The sequence below is a fragment of the Sinocyclocheilus rhinocerous genome, unplaced genomic scaffold (assembly GCF_001515625.1).
Source record: "Sinocyclocheilus rhinocerous isolate Xijiao unplaced genomic scaffold, SAMN03320098_v1.1 scaffold927, whole genome shotgun sequence".
NCBI classification, from domain to species: Eukaryota; Metazoa; Chordata; class Actinopteri; order Cypriniformes; family Cyprinidae; genus Sinocyclocheilus; species Sinocyclocheilus rhinocerous.
In genome coordinates this window covers 15,039-27,842 of record NW_015649229.1, presented here as the reverse complement: position 1 = coordinate 27,842, position 12,804 = coordinate 15,039, and the positions used below count along the sequence as shown (strand labels likewise).

General features: G+C 38.7%; 1 protein-coding gene across 1 annotated transcript in view; it reads right to left on the bottom strand.

Annotated features, from left to right (window-relative positions):
- LOC107710424 (metabotropic glutamate receptor 1-like) overlaps positions 1-12,804 on the bottom strand; it is a 23,307-nt gene that overhangs the window by 7,009 nt on the left and 3,494 nt on the right. The window contains exons 2-6 of the mRNA XM_016515193.1: positions 10,539-10,788; positions 7,583-7,818; positions 3,691-3,937; positions 3,159-3,327; positions 2,929-3,055 (exon numbers count right to left, since the gene is read on the bottom strand). Of these exons, the coding sequence (XP_016370679.1) occupies positions 2,929-3,055; positions 3,159-3,327; positions 3,691-3,937; positions 7,583-7,818; positions 10,539-10,788 (1,029 nt within the window). The remainder of the gene's footprint in view (positions 1-2,928; positions 3,056-3,158; positions 3,328-3,690; positions 3,938-7,582; positions 7,819-10,538; positions 10,789-12,804) is intronic.

The following is a 12,804-nucleotide window of genomic DNA, read 5'->3' as shown; positions in this document are numbered from 1 at the left end:
ACCCTTTTCTATTCTAACACAACAATGCCTCTGTGTATAAGGCAAGGCAAAAAATTGATTCAGTCAGTGTGGAAGAACTTGACTGGTCTGCAGAAACCCAGCTGAACACCTCTGGTGTGACTTTAAATGCAGACCTTGAGCCAAAAACTCATCACCAAACACCAATGACTTGTACATACATACGGACAAATGTATTGGGACACCCCCTTCTTTAGAACAGAAAAAGGCACTTCCAAAACTGTGGCATGAAATATGGAAACATAATTAATGTATTTTAAAATTTGATTTCCATCTTTGTTGCCACAGTTTTGGAGTGCTTTTTTCTGTTCTAAAGAAGGGGGTGTCCTAATTCTTTTGTCCATATAGTGTATGTACAAGTCATTGGTGTTTGGTGATGAGTTTTTGGCTCAAGGTCTGCATTTAAAGTCACACCAGAGGTGTTCAGCTGGGATTAGGACTTTGCTTTCTGCAGACCAGTCAATTTCTTTCAGACTGACTGAATCAATAATTTATTTTTGAACCTTGCTGTAACAAAGTTTGTAGTTCGGGAAGAAGGAGGCGGGAACCGGCGAACATTTAAATACTTTAATAACATAAACAAACACAAAATGAAAATAAAGCGGCAGCCCCTCACGGACGACTGCCGCACACAAAACACAAAATAAAGTCCAGGCCTGGTCCTCTCTCCTCCAACACTGTCGTCACTCCTCCTTTTATCCTTCCAGAGCTCCTCCGTGGGACTCGAGACCGGTGAGTGGCGCAGGTGTCGTGCATTAGCATTTACTCCACCGGCCTCGCTCCGTTCCCACGGCGGCCTTGCTCCGTTCCCACGGCTCTCGGCCCCGCCCCACTCGTCACACTTGCCTTATACACAGAGGTATTGTCAAGTTAGAATAGAAAAGGGTCCTATCCAAACTGTTGCTATAAAATTAGAAGCACACAATTCCCTAGAATATCAGTATATGTTTAACATTAAGATTTGTACTCATGGAAATTACTAAAGTAGTCAAACCTGTTCATTAGAAGGGGGTGTCCCAATACTTTTGGCAATATAGTGTATGTCTATAGTCATAGGGTGTGAGACATTATGAATGAATGCTTCCACCAATAAGCAAACACTCTAAGAGGTCAACAGGAGGGGGTGTCCCAATACTTTTGGCAATATAGTGTATGTCTATAGTCATAGGGTGTGAGACATTATGAATGAATGCTTCCACCAATAAGCAAACACTCTAAGAGGTCAACAGGAGGTTGAGATCAAAGCATGCATTGTTGAATATGCATTAAAAATGGTAAAAGCATACACTTCGCATTGCTTCGTGTCTTTGTAGGACTGGCCATCTGAGTGTGACCAGCTCGCTTATGCACCAAGTACTAAAGTAGGTTTCCAGCTCACCTAAAAATAAACGGCCCTTAAGGGACCGGCCGTAAGAAAGAACCATGCCAAAGGAGACTTGAGAGACTGCAGCAGGAGAGAGGAAACCAATGCTTCCTCATTACCAACACCAGTATTCACGAGAGCCAGACACTTTTACCAATGATAAAACTCAAGGAGAGCTTAAGGACAACCATTAGTATCTAGAAATACATGAATCACAAATGAAATTTGTATTTGTCCCATGCACATGGGTTATTATTCTTGAGCTACAATGAATCTGTGCATTACGGCAGTAGCATAGAATGGAGCTATACTATAGTGAACTGATGAAAAATACACTGCTAGGACACTAGGCTGCTGCATTGACATTGACCATCATAGTGTATGAAAATAGGCCAGAGAAGTAGGCAGTGAAGTAGGACTGTCACTGGCGATAAGTTGTACGGCGCAAGCAATCTATAAAAATGATAAATGGCCTTCAGGTGTCATGGGAAACCTTTTGAAAATAGGACAGTGAAGGTCTTTTAAAAAGCTAAATCAGTAATGTAAGACTTGGAGAATGGGATTCTGCATGGATGTTTGATGACGCATCTATGATGCTTTGATTCAGACACATGCTTTTTCCTTTGACTTCAAAACTCAAAAACAATTAAAGTGATTTAAACTATGTAGGAAAATCATTAACAACCTTTTAACATTTTCTGAAGAAAACAAATTGTGCTTGTCAGTGCAAAAATCACCACTTTAATTCTATCGTCATTTAAAAATAATAAGTCTGATGGCTTAGAAAAAATCGGCTGTAGCTGTCGGGCGAGATGGCGGATAGCAGCGGCAGCACATAATATCCGCGTTCTGATTGGTCAGATCACCTGTCAATCAAGCTCTTTGCGAACGATCAATTTAAGGTGTCATTCTTGTCTGGCATAAATGGTGACACTGGATTGTTAAAGATTGTAGACCAAGTAATATCTTTGAATATTTAGCTTTACAAAAACATTTCAAATTTAAAAATGTTAATTATGCCACATACTTTCCCTTCAGTTTGTCAATTGTTTGCCCCCCCCCACAACTATAAAATCAAATAGAGATAAAATGGAGACTTTTGCTTCATTCTTCTGCTGATTCAAGTAATATCATATGTCTCCTCTAAATCTTCAGAAGAGAGCTGAAGCCAAACCAAAATGCAAGATTTCAGTACTTTATCAAACACTTCTCTTCAAAGAATATACATTTTCTGAGCAACATTATACAAATTAATTTTACAGGTCTATACTTTGACTTTATATCAAGTATAGTCTCATTTGTGTCTATTGTTATTTCTCCTGAGGAATTTTAGGAGAAACATCTGACACATTTCTGTTAGCACTACACTTTTTCATAGTTTTAATTTATTGAATATTTGGGCTAATATGATAATGCTTTCAGCTGCTAATAAGAGTGTAGTACTTTCAGCTACAACAACTCAAATTCATTATTTCGCCAGGTCAAGTCTGGGCCTGAAGTTTAACAAAAATGACCACTGCAAATGATGGCTATTGCAAATGAAGTACCTTGCAGTTCTTTGTCCGGCCACCATCCCAGCTCACAGGCTTTGCAGGTAAACTCATCCTGGACATATTCATTGTCCTTACAGGCCGTACAGATCCAACAACAGCTCACCTCCCCTTTCCTGATCACCTGTGAAGACACATTATGCACTTTTTTTTAATGAAGAAATGGATGCAGTGGAAATAAAGGGAACTTTTTTCATTCGTTTTTGCTAATAAATATACAAACTAACCTTGATCTCTCCTTTGGAGCAGGGCTCACTGCAGACAGATCGGACCATCTCACTGCGGTTCATCTGGATCATATAATCATCGATACTTAAAACGCCTTCATGCCACGAGCCAACGTTTATATAGTCATAAACGCCAGGCTCCACAAACTGCAGGTTCATAATGTCATACCTTTAAAAAAGAGAGAAGGAAATTCATCTACAATACAACTATTATTATGGCTCATAGTTAGGGTTAGCAATTTAAACAAACCCCTAAACCTAAGTATTAAACTTCAGCATATAAGTCATCCTATGTCGTGACTCAAATTTTCTTTGGAATAAATAATGCAAAACGTTGAATATTGCTTCCAAAAGACATAATTATGGACAGAACATCCAGAAATGCCTGCAAGTGAGTGTTTTCCAAAGTCAGGCCACTGGACTTATTGGATGCACACTCCATGGTGGTTTAAAAATTAATTAATAGCTATTTTTGTGTTATTCATTTAGTGCATAAAACGTAGATTTATGTAGGCCAGTAAGTAAGACTGACCTGCCTGGCAAGTCCCCGTTTTCATCGAACCACACATCTTCTCCAGACACACCAGTAAACGAGGTCTTGAGGAGAAAGTCCAGCAGTTTGCTGCCATCAATGGGATCCATGGCGTCACAAAGTCCCCTGTGACCCGGACACAAGTGCTCATGCATATCATGAAGACCGTGAGCCATGGCGTAGATGGCATTAATGACGAAGCCCATCTTACTGTCCTGGACATAGTTGTCCTCTAGGCTTTCATAACCTGTTAGAATCAGCAAACCAAAAAGTAATTATTAGAACATCACTGCAATGCAACACGAGTGTTTTAGTCAACATGAAACAACATTTGCAACCCATTTTACATCCTTATAGATCTAAACAGCTATTTGACTACTGGTTGACATTATCCAACAGCCTACATGGCCAAAGTGATGTTAGTCTTTTCATATAGGCAATGAAGTTTTCTTTAGAATAATGTGTATTAATGAATCACTGACAGTAAATAAAGAAACATGCATTAAGAAAGTAAACAGGGTCAATTTTGATTTCATGTTGACTGCAGTAAATCATTCATCAATACTAGCAAATTCTAAAAAGTTCCACATTTTGCAGCTAAAAGGCTTTTACTGGAATGAAAATCACAATGAAAATCCCCACTGTAACAGTTCAGCCATGATATTTCCAGACCCCATTTCATAGTAATTTTTGAGCACTTGAAAGGGAACGATAGGGTGTCCAAAGACATCATTATTCCTAAGCCACGGGCGACAGGAAAGTAAGTTCTGTCTTTTTCTATTGGACAGTGAAGCAAAAGACAGCAGCATTAAAACAGAAGATCAAACGAAATGCAGTTGCCCTGGCCAAGCAAACCATTTATGTAACCCAACTCAGCATTTAATTAGTAATGGACATGATGGTGACATTATTATTAATTGAGCAAGGAAATTAATTATTCATCCGTGTTCTCATTCTTGCCCGTCTCCCTCATGAATCAAAGTAAATGTGGCTAACAATTGAAGGAAAAAAAAAATAAACGATCGCTGTGTTAATTCAAAGGAACAGGCAATGTCAAAGGACACCCTACAGTATCAGTGCAGTATTCAAAGAAAACGCTCATCGTAACATGGCTGTCACATTATATCTGTAAATTAAAGTGCATTGCAGCAAGCAACAGGCGAAAGCTAAAAACCTAGGCATGCTTCGCTTTGTCAATACCTCATTTTTTGGGATGGGCACAAACCATAATATAACAGTGACACTCTGAGAAAAACTGAAACATTAAATACATGTTTTATTACCGTAATAATAGAGGCAGATTGCGAGGATTTCACAGTGTTTCTAACCCCCTGGCTCTCTATTAGATCATTTATGTTCAAAAGCGATTTCTTTTATTTGGTATGTTAAAGTTTTGTTTACATGCAAAGTGAAATAATTAGGACTGGATGCTTCAGTAAGGATATGATACTGTGCTATGATAGCTATACCCAAATATCATCTCATCACAAAATTAATCTCATCAACAATTCATCAAAATCATTCCAATAATCAGATAAAAAAAATTTGAAGAGCAAAAAATGGAGGAACAACGTACTGTCTAGCTTAATTTATTTTAGATTTTTAAATATGTATTTTTTATGATGAGTAAAGAAATAAAGAGTCACCATATAATTTACTATGACCTTGTTTACCCTATTTGCAATGTGACACCAGATTATAATGTGTCTGGTCACTGTTAATTTTGTCAAAATTAGTGAACACCAAAACATTTTTCACTATAGTCACAGTATGACATCGATACAATCTTTTTTTTTCTTTTTTTCAGTTGTGCATGTTTAGCAGATGCATGTTGTAAGTGGAGCCGAATCTATAGAAATAAGAAGCGTGACCTCTTAATTTCTTCTCTCTGAAGGCTCTGATTCATATTAGCACAAGCAACTAAAAATGTTTGGAGCTTAAACGAGTTCCCCACTGGAACATGCGGCAAAGCCAACTGGCATGATAAATCTAGCTGTTATTGGGATATAAAGTTCAAACCGTATAGATGCTCATTTCTTTTTTGAGGAAAAAAAACATCCCAATAACTTCATATATTAGAGGTCAACCAATATTCAGTGCTGCATTGTGACCTTATTTACAATAGTAAACTCTCTTATCTAATAATGTTTACTAAAAAGACACAGAGTCACACAACATAATTTATTTTTAAATCATATGGTTGTATTATATCAGTCGACCTCTATCTATATTGCTGAAGTGAAGTGTCTCCACGTTAGCTCTTCAGAAAAATATTCACTTACCATCTTGGAGTTCTAGACAAAGTAATAATAACAGAACAGCAGACTATGACTATTTCTCTGTTTGATTATTTGTAACAGTTTTCATTTTGTGTTTATGTTTACATTTCAAAAAGTTAAAATTAACATTTTGCATAAAGATCACCTCTTGCCTAAAAACGAAAAAGAATAATGATAAAGCAAAGCAACGCTGTAAAAATATGGACGAACAACATGAAAATAGCATAAACGTAGATCAGATAATAAAGCATTATAATTTAAAAGCATCTAACAAGCTAAAACATAAATATATTGCTTTGTGAAACTAAATGTGGCACTGCAAATGCAGAAAATAAAGTCAGGTGTCATTTGACAACATGCTTACTGAGTGTTGTCTCAAAACAGTGCTTCAGCTGATGTTAAATATGAACCCAGCCAGATAGAAATGTGCCATAAAAAGAGTCAGTTTACCTAGATCACCTTTTCAGTCAGCAGAGAAGGTTTCAAAGATACAAAAAGAGCAAAAACACAAAAATATGATTTTAAATTATTATAAACCCAATAGGTATGTGTTTCATTTCCTTCTGTTTTGGGAAATAATAGCTATAACATGCAAAATGGGTCATTCCTGTTCTGCCGTACCTTTTAGGCTGATGATACACTGGGCAACTTTTTGAGCAATGTTGCCGTCAAAGGGCAACCAGGTGAGACACAGGGCCCACAACTGATCTAAAATATCCAGATAGAAATTTGTTACCCATTCTCAATGGGAAAGTGCCCAAGCAACGTTGCTCAAAAAAAAGTTGCCTGGCAAAATTGCTCAAAAAGTTGCCCCATGTATCATCAGCCTTAAACTCTGTAATTTGATCAAACAGGATTAATTATTATTTTTATTTTTTTTGCATGACAACTATAGCCACAAAACATCAAAGAATCCTTAAAATCCACTGCTCACACTTACAAATGTTTGTGCCAGTCCAAAATACCAGTTCATAATCCATAATAATGCTTCCTCCAGTTAAAAAGTCCATCATCTGTTGTCCTCTCACATCGAAATACACCAACATATTTGTTTAGAACTGTTTTAAACTGTTTTCACTTGTAAACAGTGCTTGACCTGTGCATATTTTTATCTGGATTTAGTCTGGACGACTTTTTCACTGGAGAAGGCAATAAAGCACTCGTCCTTTAACTGGAAGCAATGGTTTAGAGTTAAATCACCTTAAAGATGGATTTGCTTTTCACTTCACAAGACGTCAGTTGATGGACTGGAGTCGTGTGGATTACTTTGTTTTTTTGTTTTTTTTCCAGCTGTTTGGACTAAATTTGTTCAAATCTGTTTTGATTAAGAAACAAACTCATCTATATCTTGCATGGCCTGAGAGTGAGTAAATATTTAGCAAATGTTATTTTCTGTATGAAGTTTCTTTTTTTCATTTTAGAAGTTCGTAACATTTGCCTGAACAAAGTAATGAATTCTTTCAAATTCACCTCTGTGTTCACTTATTTGTGATTTTTTAATCAAATAAAACTCAGTTAATATTTTATCTAATATATTAGGTCATCTATGATGGGGACATGAAAATGTACTGCATACTAGGAATGACCCATATACAGCCTCGCTCTCCTCGTACCTGAGCAGTTCTTCTTATAATTCGTGTTGTCTTGTGGATGTCCCGGGAGGCGGCACTGGAAACGATGCTGCCAGAATTCAGCAAACCAGGGGTTTCTATTGTTGGTGTTGAGTCGTAACTTCAGGTAATACTCATCGAAGGACATGACCTCCTCCGACTGTAGCTTCATGGTGATGCCGCCCACAGCTTCCTGCTCGTAGCCCTCCACGACCTCATCCCTGTCCGCCCAGCCATCGCTGAAGGAAACGGGTCACAAAGTGTCTAATTAGTCACCTAATTACCACCAGCTTCCTCTTCAATCTCTCACCTGCAATGCTTGAATAACACTGACGCTCGAGTGCATTGACCTACATTAGCACAGGCTAAAGAACAGACTCAGCATGCACAACACTTACTTTGTGTTAGACGGTTCATCATTAAGTGATGTGATGATGGCTGCCAGCTGATTGATATAATCTTCTCTGATGCTTTTAGCTACAACATTCAAGATATTGTACAACTGGCTGCCTTTGCAATGAATAAGCTGCTATTTCGGGCATGTCAAAAGAGCATGAAAACATTTACATGAACTATATAAGAGCAAGAAGTAATCCCAGGCTGTTTTTTTTGTCCCAGTCCATCCCTGCTTGAACGTGTGTTGTTTGAGCTCATAATGAAGGTGTCTTTCTTTGGTCATGGCATCATCAGCACCATCTGCCTCTCAGCATCTTCTCGGCAGCACGCCAAAAACTGACTATTATTAGTTGACACTTCATATTTCACAGATGACAATTTACCACGAGCAGCTGACAAGCATTGTGTGTTCTCAAAGTGATTACAGCTTACCAAAGAAATGCCACAATCAAGTGTTGCTTCAACTTTTATTCAAATTGCTTCAAATTTTATGTCCCAGGAGTTGATTTTAATTAAAAACCAAAAGATTTTAGATTTTACTTTTGCCTATCAAACTGACAAATGGTCTTTGATGATTTGTTGATTGCATTTAACAGATTACACTTTCAATAAAACATTCCCAATTGGTTTGTAAAAGGTGTTTTTATGCATGTTTTGGCCTGAATTTTTGTTACATGTACAGCTGCGACCAGCAAGTGTCAACAACGTGTGGTGTCTGGAGCACCAAGAATTGAAGCAATGATTCAATCAAGGGCTTAGAATTTATTAGGGACGCTAGGGACATGTCCCAATATCCAGCGACTTTAATAGTTTTGATCAAACAATTGAATATATGTATATGTAACCACTGCTGTTGTAATTTTAGCTGAATCTGAAATCATACCATTGATGTTACCTGAGAAGTTAAGATAAATACGCTAAAAATGTACATCCTTGAAATGGAGCTTTTCGAAACCCCAAATCAGTTAAACCATTGCGTCGCAAAATGATTCACTTTTTCGAAGTGCTACAATCGGATAGCGTATCGCAAATCAATTTGATTCAGATCGGGACTTCAAAGCGCTTCGGAGCGGGTTCGACTTCAAAGCACTTCAGAACTTCAGAACAGGTTCGTGAATCTTTTGATTCAGATTGGGACTTCGGAGCATGTATCGCAAATCTTTTTTTCTGATTCTTTTTTTATTATTATTAAACAGTAAAACCATGGTTAATTTTTGTAAGGGATATGTTGCCAGGTTAACAAAAACAGTAATAAATGTACACCTTAAGAGGACACATAAGATGAATATAGAGATACATTTCGATTGCTTTAGGATTAACAGAGCTTTGGATAGTTTTCATATACTTTTCTAGAACAACAAAAAAAGAGAGGCAGATTTTAGAGCCAGATATTTGTTTATGTATGTGAAATTTGGCTAGCAGGAAACACAAATTAGTTGACTTGTATTTTGCTATGTTCTCTTTTGAATAGTCAAACAATCCAAAGAAAATATCTTTAAAACTGCTGCTGTAATGTTGTTGGTTTTACATAATCAAAATTGTATAATTATAGTCTGATGAATATGCTAACGTAAAAAAGCTCTCTTTATGAATTATGAGTATGTTAGCTACCATATCTATGAATAAAGACTTTAGATGACATGAAAAAGTGGTCAAAAGTCGATCATAAATGTGAAGGGGGTGCTGTTACAGTATGTTCCCAACAATCAAACCTACGCCCTAGGATTCAGTTGATTCAAAGTTTCGAAAAGGTATGTTTCTCCCGTCATTTGTCATGTAAAACCAAAAAATGCTATTCCTTTCCAAAAAACAATACTAAAATTAGTCATTAGTACTTCTTGTGGAACACACAGGCTTGACCTTTGACCTCGTTTTTGTACATTTGGAACTTCTGCAATTTTAAATATTTGAAATTTGAATTCAGAGTTCTAAATTTCTTTAATTTGAAAACTCAATAGTAGTTTTATAATCTAAATATTTACATCTCATTTCACATTTTCACAATTCTGAATACAAATCAACAATTACATTTTGTTAATATACAAAATATACAAAAGTTTGTTAATATAATTTACTAAATTCATCTCAAATGCATAATATTCAAACTAAATCATTTTAATTGTTACTGTGCGCACACTGTTAACTAGTCAAATCAGCCTGATGTGACTATTATGTCTTTCAGTAAGTTACTAAATTATATAGCTTTGAATTAGCCTCCTTTAAAACAGTCTCCTTGACCCAGAATAAAGCAGCCTTGTCCAAATGATGTTCCTCTTTTCAGTACATAGAGACTTGCTTTGACGTCAAGACAGAGGTATAAAATACTTTACACCAACAAGAGAGGGTTCTGCTGATTAAAAAAACTAAAGGGACAGTCAGCCATAATTTTAATATCTCATTAATAGAAACCTGCCATATCAGGAAATCACGATCATTTCAAAGCAGAATCCCTCTGATTGATCTGATGCTTTATGAAACTATAAAGGATTATGCTTTAATGCCTCTAAATGTCCCCAGCGTCCCTTAAGTGTCACATTTCATTAAGTTATAAATGAATAGTCACCTGCCGATGAGGAGGAATTCTCCAGCTACACCAAGGCGTCTCATGGCCATGAGGAGACCACGAACAGTCATCCCCTCACAGAAACACACCACCACACGAGCTTTGGGCAGACGCTCTCGCAGTTTCCTCAGCAGCCTGTCAAAGTGTTTCTCCCCAGCGTTGCTGTAGATCTTGTCAGAATGTGCGATACACAAACCTTCCTGAGATGCCAGTTCTTTAAAGGCCTCCATCCCACTCTCGCCATAGTTCCCTGAGGAACGACAGCCAACACAAGAGCGTCTAAATCAGAGTGTCTCTCAATGCCTCAGTCCAGCTTAGTGTCAATGCAATGAGTTTGGCAACTTAACCATGTCTTCAAAGTTCCTCTGCTGAGCAAATGAAGACTGCAGATAGACTTTAGTCTGATTTAAATTACAAGTGTCACATCCTACCTTAATAATCTTACCAAAAAAAAGCAGACCTGTTGAGATTGTTACACATTTTTTGTGCTAAATAGACAGTTGCCTATTCAGAATGTAAGAACTGGCTCTTTTTGTTTTATGAGTGTAAACATCCATGTTAACATTAAATTGGATTGTGAATTGGAATGAAAAGTTTTCTGAATTTCAGGTATTATCCATTATTATATACATCCAACGAAGTATTTCTAGAAACATTAGAACTGTTTCCCTTTCAAGGGAACTTCGAACTGCGTCCTCTTCTCTCTTTTCGAGGAAAGAGGGGCAGCCATCTGCTTCCCGCGGTTCAGGCCCCGCCGCTGCTGAGGCGCGGAGGAGAATGAGCTCGTGGGGATCGGAGGTGGATCTGGCTGATGAGTTTAAAGAGGGGTTTTCCCCCTCGCGCTCGCCGGCTGTGGACGAGAGTGAGCCGCTGAAGGATGATGTTATTTCATTTAACATCGTCTGATCCAGGGGCCAGTGCTCTGCTGGGTTCAGCCCAGGAAGAGCAGGAAATGTCTGAGGAGATATATATATATATATATATATATATATGTATATGTGTGTTTAATGCGCTGGTGGTTGTGTGTATATCCTTCTGCTAGCTTTCTTTGCAGTGTTTCCCGGGACCTGTGTGTTTCTGTCCCTTTCTAGGGTAGGTCCTCGGTGAGCACCCCCCTCTGCTGGATTCAGAAACCGGGTGCTCGACTTGCAGTGTTTTCCTCACTCGTCTGTGTTGTATCCAGCCGGTATGATAGCCCTGGTTTCGGCTTCATACTTCCTGGATCATGCGGCCAGGTCACAGGCTTCTGCGGGAGCCTTCTTGATCATCAGGTCCCCGGCACGGCACTGTAAAATTTCCTTGATGTCCGGGCTGGGCTAATGCTTTCAGGTTGCCCTGTCTGGTATACCGTATCTAGGTCGCCCTGAGGGGCTTCCTGGTCACCAGGATATCCCCTCTTGCTGAGGCATCAAGTGGGAAGTATAGGTGGCATTTGCGAGAACCTTCTTGTGTAATGCTGTCTCAGGCAGTGCTCCCCTCGTCTTAGAGGGTTGTATTTGAGCTTGCCTCTCCCGTTTGGCTCAGTACTTCCAGGTATCTGTGAACAGATGCTTGGGAAGCTCTTAAATCCATGCTATGGTAAGTGCACACGCTAAGCTTTGTGCACTTTCTGAAATCCACATGGTGGTAAGTGGGCATGCTGAGCACTTTGCGCACTTTCTAAAATCTACATAGTGGTAAGTGTGCACGTTATACTTTGCGCACTTTTCTTAAATCCTGTATGGTAAGGGTTACGCATTATTAGCCTCGTTCCCCTTCTCTGAGTTGGTTTAGACCCCGGTACCTTGGGCTCCACTCAACCAGTGTGTCTCTGTTGACACACTTTTGAAGCATCGCTCCCCTCACCATTGAGGGTTATTGTGAGCATGGTGCTTTCTTTCGAGCGGTTGAATTCTCTCCCTACTGAGGAGTTGGATTCCTCGCTCCGTGGACTGTTTTTTTGGTAGTGTTTAGCAGTGCTCCCCTTTATCAAAGGGTTGCTTATGAGCACGCTACTCCTTTCTGAATTCGGAGTTCTCCTCTCACGTGAGAGTTGAGTTCTCTGTTTTCCCAGAGCACCTGGAACCAGCAGCATCAGGCGAACTAGGCCCTTCCTCCGCCTCTCTGATGCGCTGAGTTTTTTGGCTAGCTTGCAGTACGCTTACCTTTCTGATTTCTAATGATCGTGCTGTAGGTCGAGCCCCCTCTCGTTGAGAGCTGGGTGTTGTGCTCCCTCAGCTAAGGTAACTTACTGCTAGCCGTTCCAGCATTGGAACATGCTGTAGGT